This window comes from Condylostylus longicornis, unplaced genomic scaffold, assembly GCF_029603195.1.
Source record: "Condylostylus longicornis isolate FDR11 unplaced genomic scaffold, ASM2960319v2 ptg000101l, whole genome shotgun sequence".
Taxonomy (NCBI): Eukaryota; Metazoa; Arthropoda; class Insecta; order Diptera; family Dolichopodidae; genus Condylostylus; species Condylostylus longicornis.
In genome coordinates, this window is record NW_026578069.1 from 150,450 (window position 1) to 166,207 (window position 15,758).

General features: G+C 22.1%; 1 protein-coding gene across 2 annotated transcripts in view; it reads left to right on the plus strand.

Moving 5' to 3' along the window:
* The window catches only part of LOC129614113 (RNA-binding protein fusilli), a 124,635-nt gene that overhangs the window by 84,197 nt on the left and 24,680 nt on the right, over positions 1-15,758 (plus strand). For both annotated transcript variants that reach the window (XM_055528506.1, XM_055528507.1), the window contains exons 3-4: positions 3,900-4,370; positions 14,564-14,852. In XM_055528506.1, coding sequence (XP_055384481.1) covers positions 3,900-4,370; positions 14,564-14,852 — 760 coding nt within the window. The remainder of the gene's footprint in view (positions 1-3,899; positions 4,371-14,563; positions 14,853-15,758) is intronic.

The following is a 15,758-nucleotide window of genomic DNA, read 5'->3' on the forward strand; positions in this document are numbered from 1 at the left end:
CATACACATATATGTTTTGCATAGTTTTACTTTCTATGCGTCGTATAATTATAATAATGACTAATGACACAAATGTTATTTGCATAATGTAGGTATACATATTTTAATTTAATAAAAGACTTACAGCTTTGTTCTCATGAAATTTCTGTTCATTGATTGCTGTAAATAATATAGTAACGCATCCTGGATATAATATGGAGATTATATCAAGATTTTAAGATATTTTATATAAAATTTACTTTTACTACATTACATGCATGTAGATATGTATAGTGTGAGAATTTTATACTTACTAATCATTCAAAGAAAAGCCTATTTTCCTATATTATGTGAATATTTTTCATATTGATTATCAAATAAATTAAAATTTTCTTTTTTATCTATATACATAATATGCTCGTATAATATTACAATATGAACTCATTTTTAATCTTATAAAAAAATTTTAAATATACATTGTCATATCTTATATAGTCAAGATAATACTATAATTTTTAATCATAAGACCACAAAAAAAAAATTGTTGCTAAAACATTATTTGTAAAATAAATAAACTACTCACTTATTATTATTTACTGCAAAACTTGAATATTGCAAGAATTTTCATTCCAATTTTTAATCGCAGGATATTATAGTTATTACTTTATCTATATATACTAATATATACATATATATGTAACTTTCTAATATCATAATGTGCATATTTTATAATATGGAATGAAAAATAATAATCTTGATTATTTTTATACTTTTAAATTCAATTTCATTAACAATGATCTTATTTTAAAATTGTAACAGCAGCTGCAACTGCTGCTGCTGCTGTTACTGCTGAATACTTCTTTATTTATTTTTTTTTCACTACTGCATTTTTTAAATTAATAAAAATTCTATTACTGAACAAATATTTTTTAATAAAAAAGTTTTTTATACAATGTCAATGTAAAATGCACCATAAAAATAAAAATCATTACAACATAAAAATAAAATGGTATTATACAAAATGAACTGCAAATTACAATACTTATATATTGAACGTAATGTACACATTGGGAAATATTAAGATATCTGACAGCTATACTATAACAACAAGGCTATGCAACATTATTACTTTAATATCCTGAGAGAAATATATATAAATATTTTATGATCATATCGTATAGTCAAATATAGATAATTTTATTTAGTAGCACATATACATATATTTTGAAAGATGATTTTATGATAGTACAATAGTAATAAATTTTAAATTACTTTGATAGCCGCTATTATTATTTTATATATGGGTTGATTACACGTCCATTTGATTTATTTTTACATATTCTATGTGTATAATTAAATATAGAACTTGGATTAGAAAAAAAAAGGAATTTAATCTACACAGAATTAAGTGTTATATTTTTTTTTTAATTTTTATTCTCTTCAGAATTTTAGATTATTGCTGTAAAGAGAAAGATAGTTTGTTCAATCGCAAATTTTTTACAGAGTATTTTTACTCCAATATTAATTATTGTATGACACTTTCAAAGTTTTTACTCTTCAACATTGATTGCATTTTTTACTGTGACGGTATTAATATAAAACAAATGATACTTGCATACAGCTGAATTCATATTGCATCAATGTTTAATTTTTTACAACTTAAAATACAACCGGCATGCATTTTTAAAGCTATGCTTAATGGATATATTGAACAGGGATTGCATGCATTTTTCATATATAAATATTGATATTTCTCCCACATTATGTCAAAACGGCAACTCTTCAAAGAATGTTAAGAAAATATTAGAAAATATCAATATAAAAAATATTGCTACCATTATGTTATAAAATTAAATTGTATGTGTGTTAAATTCAACAATTTAATTGCCTTTGATTATTTTTAATATCAATAATAATATTAATACAATGTAAAAAATAGAAGGATTTTTTTTTATAAATACGTAGGAGATGAAAAATGTGTATAGAATTTAACAAAATTTCGATCTTTCTGCCTATAAGTAGTTTTACTGTATACCATTTTAAAATAAAATAAAAAACCTCAGTTAAGATTTTAATAGATAGTATACACAATTAGGTGCATAACAATTTTTTCAAATATTTTAATAAATATTAGTAATAATTATTGCTAACATTATATAATTTTTAAAAAATATATTTAATAAGAAATTGTAATATTTTAATATGCAAATTTAATTAAATAAGAATTTACTCATATTTATATTGTGAAAATTTTTATTATATTAGATTTCCATTTACAGTTCTTTTTTTTATGAAAATATAAATGTTGCATGAAGTTAAAAGTAATGTGCTAAAAATATTCATCTGTGTTAACCAAATTAATAATTTTTTTTTCTTAATTTATAATATAATTAACTTTCCGTCATCATTTTATTTAACGGATGCTCAATTAAGAAAATATACAAAGTGTAAAGAAAATAAGTAATAAAATTGTAATGGAAAAGAATATACAATGTTAGCAACTTACTTCACTAGTTTTTAAAATCTTGTATAGTGGACAGAAATTTTTGATTGACAGAAAAGAATTTTTGATTGATAGACGGCAATCTTTCGTATTTTTAATACAAAGTGCATTAATTTTAATAACAAAAAAATTATAATTGAAACTACATGGTAGGAAAAATTATTTTTAATTAATTACTAATTAGTTCTGAAACAAGTTAATCTTATGCTTGTTGATTGCAAACGATAAATTTGTATCATGAAAATCAATGAAATTATAAAATATTTAATTTAATCTACTTGCCTGTGGTATTTACTCGTAAAAGGCCTAAATATATAAATTGCATCATAATAAATAAGTAAAACAAAAATATCTTAGAATACTAGAAAACCTTACCATCCTATAAAACTTATCGTAATTTACATGTAAAGAAATGCTATGATTTCTCACAACTATACTCTCCTAACCTCATATTTGAAAAATATACTACTTTCATAATTAATATATTTTTATTAAATCGAATTTTATTTTTTATTAATAATGAAAGAAAATCGAAAATTATTCTCAATTATTTAAGAGTTATTGCCGCATTATTAATATTAAATTTAAAATTTTTTATTTTGTTTGAATTTGAGTATGCGTTTAAGACAAAATGTCCTCATAAGTTTAGTGTTATAAAAATTGAAAGAAAAACTAAAAAATTTTAAATTCAAAAAATTTTGATTACTTTAAATAAACCAAATTCCAATATTATAAACTTTCAAATATTTGAAAAAAAACAAAGAATATTGACAATAATTCACATTTCTTTCATTATTCACAATATACGATAACAATATAGTATAAGAGTGAAAATAAAGAAGTGATTTTTAATTTATTGTGTCGCAAGCCGCACTGTCATGAAAAAATAATTTCAAAGAATTTATTCAAGTTTTGCAATAAATATGCTTTCTTTTAACTGGTTCGGAAATTCATTTAATAATTCAAACTAGTTATAATTTTTACAATAAATAATTTTTTAATAGAAATTGCTTTATTTTTTATTTGTAATTTTAATAATTAACACAGGATATACGGTAATAAATTTTATTTTTCAGCAACAGGAAAACAAAATTTCCTTTCTATTAATAAGTATATAAGGTTAAAAGTAAATTATGTGAAATAATAATGAAAATTAGAGTATATCAAGATTATTTTTATTACCTAAAATTCATTGAAAAATTCAAAAAAAAATTGTTAATAATTCACAATTTTAATTAATTTTATTAAATACTTTTCTAATATAAAAATTAAATAAAAATATTAAATTTATTATAAATAAATTACATATTTCTTTCAAAAATTCAAAAGAAATCTTATTAAATATTACAACTCAGCTTAATATACATAAAAAGAAAAAATATTAAAAAAAAAAAAATTTTTTTTGTTATTATTTTAGATTGTCGGTGTTAAACAATATTTAATTCGTCCAACTGGACGTCCTGGTCTTGAAAGATCAATATCACAACAATCATCAACAGGAGGAAATCAAACAACTAATTCAACAACAGCTACAACAACAACTACAACATTATCATCAACCCCAATAATAGTACCATCAAATGCAATTGAATCTACACCAATTTTAGTTAATAATAATAACAATAATAGTAATAATAATAATAATAATAATAATAATAATAATAATAATAATAATATTAATAATAATAATACTGTTATTAATAATAATATAAATAATAATTTACTTAATAATAATAATAATAATACTCCACTGGATATTCAACAACAACAACAGCAGCAGCAACAACTAATTCAACAAAATAATTCAATACCTCTTATTCAAAATGCTGAATTACCAATTGCTTTAGCTCAGGCTGCTGGAAAGCCTTTAAACGAGGCAATTGAACAGGTATTGTAATATAATAATTTATATTTCATATATATATATATTTATTTATATCGTATTATATTATATTTATCCCAAGCATCTTGACCAATTCATTAAGTTCTAATTACAAGGAAAATAACATAGTTATTTGGATTCCATGGTTCTTTATATATATACACTTTTTGTTATTTTGGAGCTACTAAATTAAATTGCTAAATATTTCAAACTGAAGTTAGTTCTATTTTTACATGATTGTGCTATGTAAAATAAACTAATTGTTTTTTACTAAAACTAAATTACTCTTATTAAGTGTATTGAATATACAGTACCAGGCTGACGTCAACGGAATTACGTTAATACAGTACCAGTGCATAATTCAGTAATTTTTATTTATAAACGGAATTGTTAAATAATATTCTAAACTTTAAAATTGCAGTAATACAGTATTAATATAAAATTCAGCTTATGAGTTTTAATTGCTGAATTATGTAGCAATGCAGTATAACTGCAATTTTTAAGCAAGGGTACATTCATATATAAAAATTGCATAGTAGTCTTAAAATCAAGTTAAAATTGCTGGAATAATTTACTTTCCTCAACCAAGAGTAGTTTATTAGCAACTATAGCCATATCATTTAATTTTTTTGTTTATTAATTGTACCATTGCTTGTTAAGTAAACTTTTACTTAATCAAAAATTTACAAAATTATTTCGTTTACGGATATTTTGTTCATGAAATTTAAAATTACGTTCATTACATAATATTTTAATTTTCACTTACATACATAATTCAAAATCGCACAAATATAAGTTTTCATCTGTTGTTAAAGTGACAAACAAATCTTAAAACCAAAACTATATAATACGAAATATAATTTATGACAAATATTTCCTTCCTAAAAGCATTGATCAAAATATTATAATTTATTTGTAAATGGTTTAATTTTGTGCGGAATATTTAAAAAAAAAATATGATCTTCATGCTCATTAATCATTTTATTTACAATTTTGTTGTTTATAATAGTTATATAGATATTATATTTGCTTAGTTGACATATTTAACTAAACATATGCATATGCATGTATGTAGAAGACAAAATAATAATTAAAGACAACTATTATACCTATAATATTAAAAATTCTGTTTGCGTTCAACTTGTTAACATAAAAAAAATAAGGCTATTATAATTTCTTCAGATCAAAATTTTAAATGTTTATTTATAATGTCACTCATGATACATGCCACAAATGAACAATATAAATGAATCTTTGGCGGCTCTTATAACAATAAATGTTAAGTAGAATATGACATTAAAATTTTTGTTTTTAAATATTTAAATAAGTAAATATTTTACTTAAATATTAAAGGCAAATATTAATCTGTTATAATTAATATGTTTTCGCCATTTTATTAATAATATTAAAAATTTTGAAATTATGTATTATATAAAATTAATATTTTAGCGTTGAATTTTAATTATATAGTTATTTTACTTATAATTCATCCTTGAGATAACGAACGCAAATATTTTTATTATGTTCTTGTATTAACATTAGAAGAATATTTTTATTTCATGTATACAATATTGTAATTACATAAAAATTCGCGGCTGACAGTAAATTATAAAATTTAAAACAAGATTTCGAAAATTTTAAAAATTTAAAGTAATATTTTCTAAAAACTTTATTTGTAAAATTTAAATGAACTTTTATAATTTTCAAAGAACACTTATTAAAGTGAAGCAAAGGTAAAGCTGTTACATATAAGTTTGCTATTTTTTAATGGAGAAAATAAGTAAAATTATATACAGAAATAATTACTTTTACGTATAGCTATAGGAAAAAGCTCTAAAAATTTGTATTCAGAAATAGTTCAATTTGAAATGTAAAATAGAATAAATAAAATTAAAATAGAAAATTATATTTTATATTAAGCCCCAATATTATACAATAATTTCTAGTATACATTTAATTTTTGTAAATATTCTTATATGAAAATCATTAAATGGTTCAAGAACAAGTAAAACTATTTTAATGGAACTTACAATTTTAACAAATTTTAACAAATATTTTAAGAAAATTTAATTTAAATTTTTATATACATATCAATTTAATTTATGTCCTGATATTTATCGATTATAATTAATGTATACCTGCAATTAAGTTAAAAATATAACATATTTACAATACATTGTATACGTTAGTAGTATACATATCGGGAAGTAATCAAGAGAACCAGACTGGAAAGACAAAAATAAAATTTACAATTTTCAATTGACCCAAATCCTCACATTTCGCATGAAAATATGCCTAAATATAAATATCTAAATTTAATGTTTATTTTCATTATACTACTATATAATATTATAGCTGAATATACGCTCCAATTGTTTCCTGTTTATACTCGTATATAGAAATATGTCGGGCAAGCGTAAACGATAATAAATTAATAATTATATAATGTAAAGAGATAAATTAATATAAACGTATAATATTGAAAAATATCGGGCAAAAAGGTAATTATCTGGAAAAACGTTCAATTTAGTCATCTAAATACATAATAATTAGATATATATGTATATGTAAATATGTATATTTAAATAAAAAATGAATCCCCATTACTGTCATGTCATAATTTAAATTTTAAAATGTTCAGAATATAATTTACGATATTGATCTCTTCTCAACTACAAATTGCTTGTACATATTATTATATTTTCTTAAAATGATAAACAAAAACGTTACTGTATAAATATGTATGTACGTATATATGAAAAAAAAATATAATTATAATGTTATTATTGTTATACTGGTAATTTATTTTTTGATTTATAACAAAATTTTTTAAACCGTAACCTTTATAATTACTTTTTAGTTAAGTTTTTATTTTAAAAATTTGGTAAATAATCCCCATTTGCAAAATAATTTCATTTTTGTTTTAAAATCTCCACATTATACCACATAATGTCTTTTACAATAGTTTTATATATATTTGCTTGAATATAATGTTTAGATATATAACTTAAAAGCCCTATATATACATACATATATATATAAAATATAGTACAAATAAAATGACATTTTTTACCTCTTTTAATTTTTCTTTCTCTATATCAACTTTAAAATTATAATGTAAACAAAATCAAAACCTTATATAAAATTAAATGTCAAAAGGCTAACAATAATTATGAAAAAAAAAGAGTAAATATATTCAAAACGATTACTTAAAAAAGGAGCATATTATGAAAGAAATGAAGGTTCGAAAAAATTAACCACATTTTACACTTAAATTAATAATGATAAAGTGATTGCATTCCTATTTCAAGAATCCCGGATTTAATGTGAATTTTTGTATTTTATTTATTATATTATCGATATTATTATGTGGTAAAAATAAAAGTCGAACAGAAATCCAACAATTTAAAGATGTGACATACTTAAAATTTGAAAACATTTATGAAAATAAAATATTAAATAGAGTACAGCCTGTATAACTTACAGTTATGCAGGCTGTTTCGCATAAGGTGGCAAAAAATTTCAGGTATGATTTCCGCCGAATCAAATTTTTTACTGGAAACTTATTAAAGAATCCTTCCTGAAATTATTTGTGACGATATGCGAAACATCCTGTATAGTTAAGTTTCATAAAACTGTGAGCCTATTGTATTTATGATTTAACACAAAAATTTACATTCTTACGCTCTGTTTAAATGCGTGTTGTTTTAGATCAGTTTAATTGTTATAAATAATTAAATTAGTTCAATAAAATATATGTTACTAACAGTCTAAAATATCATCAGCGAATGAAAGTATACCTGATAGAACAATCAATTTTAAATATCACATTAAAATTAAAAATGTTTCCTCAGTTAGCATAACATATTGAATTTTTACGACGACAATACCCGATGAAATGATGTTTCCGTAATATCCGTTTTGCTTTTCAAAATAAAAAAAATTATGTACATATGTTATATGTATGTACATATATAAATATCTAGAAAAATTTTAATTTTTCTTTTGATAATTTCATTTTTTTGCATTATTATTTTAAAAGTTCACATATTTTTGAACTTTAAATGACGTTAACATTTTTTTAATTTTTGCATTAATTAAAGAAAATAATGTAAAACTTTGAGTCAATTTTAATTAAATAGCTATAATGAGTAGGTTAAAACTATATAACAATATTTTGAGCTTGTATGTTGTTAATTTATATAAGAGAAAAAGTAATTTTAAAAGTGCCTTTTATACGCAAAGGTGAATTATGAAATTTTTTTGTTTTCTCTTTTCTTTAGAGAAATGTCAGGTTACTCGGAAAATAATATTATTTTTTATTTTATGAACATAAAAGATCATTTTGAAATTTTAAATAAATCACAAAAATTTTTTAAAATCTATTCAGATCGTATAGTATAGGCTTCCAAGCTCATCAATTTTTACTCCATACTTCCCAAAATTTGACTGAAATGATTTTCAACTTGAATGTTTAAAATAAAAGTTAAACTTGAAAAAATTTTTTGGTTTTATAAAATTATTTTCCTTGAATAGACTCGACTCGAAAAACAGAAGATATTCAATATTTCACACAGTTCTTTTGCAATTTTTGTATTAAGGACACAACAGACTATTTTATATTCTCTTTATAAATTTAAGAATGAAAATTATTTATTAGTGTTGAGGAGCCCTATGAATGCCATATTACGTAAATAATATGTAATAATAAGAAAAATTACACAGTATTCGTTTTCCTTCAATCACAAATTTTGTTTACATGTAATTAAATTTTTTTTATATATATTTATCATCATAACGTAATTAAGTAAGAAAATATAATAAGTTTTGAATTTACCCTCGAAAATACGTATATGTGTATATACAGATATATTAATTAAAAGAAAAAGGTAAATTGAGTAATTAAATTTTATTTAATTTGCATTAGAGTTTCATAATCGTTCTAAAATTTAATTATTAGTAATTTACTTTTAATAGTAATTTAATAATAAATTCATACACACACATACACACATATATATATATACAGGGTGATTCTGAAAGGTATACAACACCATATACCATTCATTTGAGGATCGTAAATGAGTAAAACATTTGTTCAGGACTGGGTGCCAAATCTCAAGGTTTTCCAACTTTCAGGGATTTTAATGATTTTAATGAAATACAGAATCAAGCAGGATGTTTATTTTAGGCCTTTTACTATAGGATTTTCAGAAACTCTTTGTTTGAAGTCCCCATCTTTTTCAGAACAGAAGTTATAATAAAAAAAAACTTGGATAAGTAAAAATTTCGTGAAAATTCGATTTTAACTCTGGAACTCGGAAACCCTTAAGATTTGGCACCCAGCCCGCAACAAATTTTTTACCCATTTTCGATCCTCTAACCAATGGAATATATTGTTGTATAACTTTCAGAATCACCATGTACATATATATTTGCAGATATTTTCATGCATTTTCATAGCTATACGAGTACATACATATATAATTTTAATTTTGATTAAATGCGTGCTATTTATATGTACAATATGAATAAATAAATAGTAAGCATACATATACAAATTAATTGAAAAGTTCAAGTGAAGTGTAACCTTTTTTTTTTATTTTTTATTATTTTGGTTTTTAATAATATGCTTATTGGTGTATTATATCATTATAAGAAAGTCAGTTTATACTATATTATATATATACAGTATAAACAGACACAAATCGAAAGTTACATCATAGGTTAAGGTAGTAATTTTTTTCTAGGAAATAACCTAGAATTTTCAAAATGAAGAATAACAACAAATATAATGCAATATATAAAGTTTATACAAAGTAAATAAATATGAAATCAAAATTATAACTAAAATTTTTTGTTTAAATTACAAAAGAATGCAAAATATTAATTAAGGTTACTTTTAATACTACATTCTTATTTTAATAATTTACTACTTTAAATTATACTATATATTCGAATTCTTCATACTCTTATCAACAAGTTTATCAGGTGCATTCGATTGTTGCCATCATTTTTTAAATACTAATTATGCATAATATATTATGCACATAACATGTGTACATATTTCCAAAATTGTACAATTTTTGGCTCTGTTTGAAAATTCTCTCAATTATTGCATAATTAATTAAAATTTTCATTTTAACAATAAATTAAATTATTTTGCAATTTATTTATATACATAATTAATTTTTGAAAGGTGTCTAAAATGAAATAAATACATTATAATTTATTATTTTATTAAAATAATAGTGGCATTAATTATAAGCTAGGTTAATTTGAATAAATTTTGTAATTTAAAAAAAAAAATAATGACCTAAATGAGCAACACGCGCTTCTAATTTTTTTGCGCGCTTTAAAAAAATTTGAAAAAATACACATAATATTGCCTAAAATTATTCATTGCACTTTTCAAAAAACATATATACATATATATTTTTAATAAACAAAAAAAAAATTTTTTTTGAATAAAAAATATTTTCACATTATTTAAAAAAAAAATATAAGTATGTACATAAGAAAATGAAAAGTTGATGTTATTTATAACGTGGGAAATTTTTATTTTTAGTTTCCTTTTTTTTCTGGTCTTGATTTCAAAATTTTTTGGTTTTTCTATAAAGAATTTTCAAAAACAAAAAAACAATAATCAACCTTATATATTTACATACATATTTAAATTGTATATAGTTGTTCTTTTATCCGATGATGGTTGATTTTGAATTAAAACTAAAATTAACTAAAAAAAATGCGTTATTACAAAATTACACATGTCATATTCAAAATATGTTTAACCACATAAAATAAATTAATGTTTTTTGCAAAAATTTTAATCCGCTTTAAGCCAATGCAGAACCACTTCCAGAATATTTAACTATAAAAAAAATTGTAAAATTTTAAAAAAAAACTTTAACGACTACAAAAATAACATATTGCGAGATATTTCAAAAAAAGGTGTATATTATAGACCCAATATAATATATTAATCCAAAAGCTATTATAGTAAGGATCAAAAATTAAGATCGGTATTTGTTGTTAATATTCCTGAATAAATATTCAAAATTTTAATACATTTAAAAAATTAAGTGGCAAATATCAAAATAGTATAAAGATAATGAAGATAGACAGTACGACTGCGTAATAGTAATAGAATACAACTGAATTCAAAATTCTCAAGAAGTTTCTGAAATTGTAGTACTCGTATAACAATGCAATTTCTATTAAGTTATTCAATAACAAATATGATATTTAGTTGCCTGATCCAACCACATAAAAATCAGTTCAAAAATCTGTAGTTTCAGATCCGTCGTAGTGGCAAAATTTTTATTAAATTTTTATCTTGCTAAATGCGTTTTGAAAAATAATATTAATCCTTCATTCTTTTGTATTATTTTCTGGTATAATGTCAAATAATTGAACTATAAATTCTATTCTACATCATAAACTCATATTAAATTCACCTCGATCGTAAACAAAATAAAGCAAATATTTGAAATAATTGTTTTAAATCTGAAATATTCAAAAATTGGAGTAGAAATTTCAGTATATGCTTACATACATACAAGCATTACAATGTATTACTTTATTTAAATTACTTTCTAACTATAATCATATAGAATCATTTTTTGATTTATTGGCTTAATTCTCCACTATTCCTCAAAATTTACTAACATCTACAGTGTTAAATAAAAGAAAAAAAAAAGGAATAAAACAAAACGAATCTTTGTCTTGAATTTTTAATTTAATAAGTAGATTTTAAATATACGCTTGTCACATAAAATAAATATAATGTATATAAAGTGAAGCGTTTTTAAAATTTAAATATAAACTAATGATTTATTTAAAATGCCATTTTAATTATATGTAATTAAATGATAGACGGTTAAAATTATATTCTCACAGTTTGTCATTAAATATTAACTATGTATACATACTTGTACTTATATCGCTAATTTTTGCATATTAATGAAAAATGAATTTCCCACAACTGCATATACAAACGTACACTTACATAACGGATAACAGTTACAAAATCTTGAATTTATTAATGAATTTAATTCGAAAAGTGAAATTTTATTATAATTTTTAATCTAAATTTAAAGTATGTGTATAGGTAAATCCTGTTCATATCCTGTGTTTAGTAACTTGGAAAATTCAATTTAGCATATTTTGAAATATTTACTGCGAAATATTTAGCTCTTATTAAATTAAATAATTGTATGGGCCAATGAATAAGTAAATATGGGCATATTTTTAATATGTATATGTATGTATAACAATTATGTAAATTTTAATATTACATAAATTTTTGTTTGTAATTTATGAATTAGACACAAACCTATTTTTTTCTCCTACATTTGGTATATCATTTTCACACATTAAAATATTTATTACGCCTGTATATATGTACATATTATACGAAAAAAAGTAAAATCTAATAAGTTAATCAACCAAACCGATACACTGCCATATACAATGGCTATTTATCATAATATTGTTTACGATTTAATGTGTCATATTCAAATACGTGTCAATAGGCATTAAATTTTCAAATTGATTAAAAGACACAATATTCTATCTGTTATACTGATTTCATTTTAGTCCATTGCTAATCCGTATTTTTTTTCATATTATAATTTTTTTTAGAAAACTTATAAAATATTGTTGAAAATTCATTGTTTTTTTTTTAATTTCAAAAATGAAAAGTGATTTGTTAATCGTAATTTTTCATACCGCCACTTCAAATTAATTTAAAATTTAGTACGTTAAAAATGTAATTGAAATAAAATTAAAAGAAAAAAAAATACCATAATTTTATTTTGTGTTAATAAATGCAATATAAAGTAATGCATGAGAAAAATTCATAAGAATCAAGAAAAATCATTCAATTGTAAAACAAAAACAAAAAATTTTAAATGAAAATTTTTAAAAACTAACATAGCTTGTATAATGGGAAAACCGCATTATTCGGTGGCCTATACAAATTAAAAAAAAAAACATTAATGAAAAAAAACATGAAAATTATGAAAAATTAAATTAACAGAAACAAGTTCAGAATACAAAAGAAAAAGAAGTAGCATTTTTTAATTATTTTTACAACATAATTAAGCAGACATCAACAATGTCAAAAAAAAATATTCTTATTTAAACAAAGGGCGCGAATTTTTGCGCTATGTGACTATTTATTTATGTGCTCCATAATAATTACATACACAATTCGTAATAATTTATCAGTCATGGTCAAACTTTAACTAATGTTCTCAATACAATTTTTAAAAAAATTTTTTATTCATAAAGATTTATTGCTTTCATCTTTCAAAAAACTTTTAAAAATTAGACAGAAATATATAGCTAAAATATGAAAAGGTTGAGTAGGTATAATTTATAAGCGTGCTTTTTTGTCAACTTATTGTTATTGCAAATGAAATTCAAAAACCATCATACACAACAACAATTATTTAGACGTCTAGTATAACTTTGTTTAATATTTCTTAACCAAACAATGTATCTTCTTATTTTCTGTTCCATAAAACCAGTTTCTAATAAAGAGTATTAGACAAACATTTTTGTTTTCGCAGTAACACATTATTTGTGAATTTCTTCAAGTCACTGTAAGGCATTTAATAATTACATACACTGAGACTGTTATAATATTCTAAGACTAATTGAAATTTATGTAAAAATTTAAATAAAAATTGTCATATTAAATCTTAAAAATTCTTATGAAATTGTTAGTAAAATGATTAATTCATTCATGAGTTATATACCTATGCACATATACATAATATTATAAAATTCTATTATAGCGCCATGCACATGAAAACGAGATAATTGATGTAAAAATTTACCTAAATAAACAAAAATTATGAAAGAGAAATCAATTACGTACCATTATTTTACATCCTTTAGCATAAACGCTTATTTGCATATAATAACCTTCTTTTAATACGAACAACTTCATAAAATCAAATATTTTTCTACAGTGAAGAAGATGAAAATGATGGGTGGACACTGTTATTTCAAGAGGGCTTTCTTTAAACACAAATTGTGTTAGAGATCACGTTATCTACAAAAATATCTTTTAAATATTGTCGTCAATTTTTATTTTCAATTAATACATGCATTATTTTTGTTATCATTAGTTATTTACCTTTCAAAACTCGTGAATTAATTAAAGCGTTTTTTTCTCATTTTATTTTCAGTTTGATGAATACATTCGCTCTCTATCGATAGATCCATGTTCAACTACAAATTTTAAATTAATAACAGATGGGCAATTACCGTTAAGACAATGCTTACATCCAGAAGCAAGTGCCAAAGATATAGAATTACCGTCATATTATTGCAAATTTAGTGATTTACGTAAAGAATATGTTAGATATAAGTCCGCTGATTTATCACGTGCATTAGTTCCTGTAAAAGATGTTAAAAAATTGTCTCATATGCCACCATTACCTCCACCGCCTCTTAGTATAACTGATATGATGAAAGGTAAGTAAATATATTTTCATTTTAATTAGCTGTAATTTGTATTGATTAAAAAATGCCAAAGGAAAATAAATTTTCATGAATTACTTACGGTTTTAAAAAGACGCATATACGTACATATGTACTTATATCCAAATGACTAAAAACTGATCGTGTCTATGTGTACTAAAATGAGCGTTCATTTAAGCTGAAAACAAAACAAAAGCGATTTTTCGCGCCGAAATTCTACGATAAAATCTGATGAGTATTTACACATCAGAATTTATTTTTACTTATACTTTTACGTCCTCAAATTAGCAATTAGTTACCTCAAATTAGCAAAAAAAAGAAGAGCAAAAATCAGTTGATTTTGCCTAAATTTTTTTTAAAATTTATTTTTATTATTTTATACGAAAATTGAAAATCTCTTATCAATTCAAAAAAAAAAAAAAAAATATTTGGGCTACTCTATTTGGTAGTACTGATTACGTATCAGATTTTCATCAAATCAATTTTTCATCACTTCCACCGCCTGCGCTGAAATAACCTAAATTCCTTTTTCATGACATTATCTGTGAGTTTAGATGCAAATTACTATACAGTTGATTTTGCCGTTCCGCTGTTATTCTGAGTTGGCAACGGAAATCGTCCGCTGTTTCTGTTCCCTACTTTGTTTATATTTTTGAAATACAACCATATAATTACTGGAATATATGTGGCAGTTAAAATAATTGCAACTAACCCAGCTGAATTGCACATACATACCTTAAAAGAAAGGAAAAAGAAAACAAAAATAAAATAATTTAGACTTATATTAAGCTTAAATATTAATGGACGCGGTATCAATAATGAATTTTAGTATTTGTTTTTGGAGGTTTGTGTCTTTGAAATGCTAGTAATAGAAAAAAGATATTGTTTCAAAAAACTATG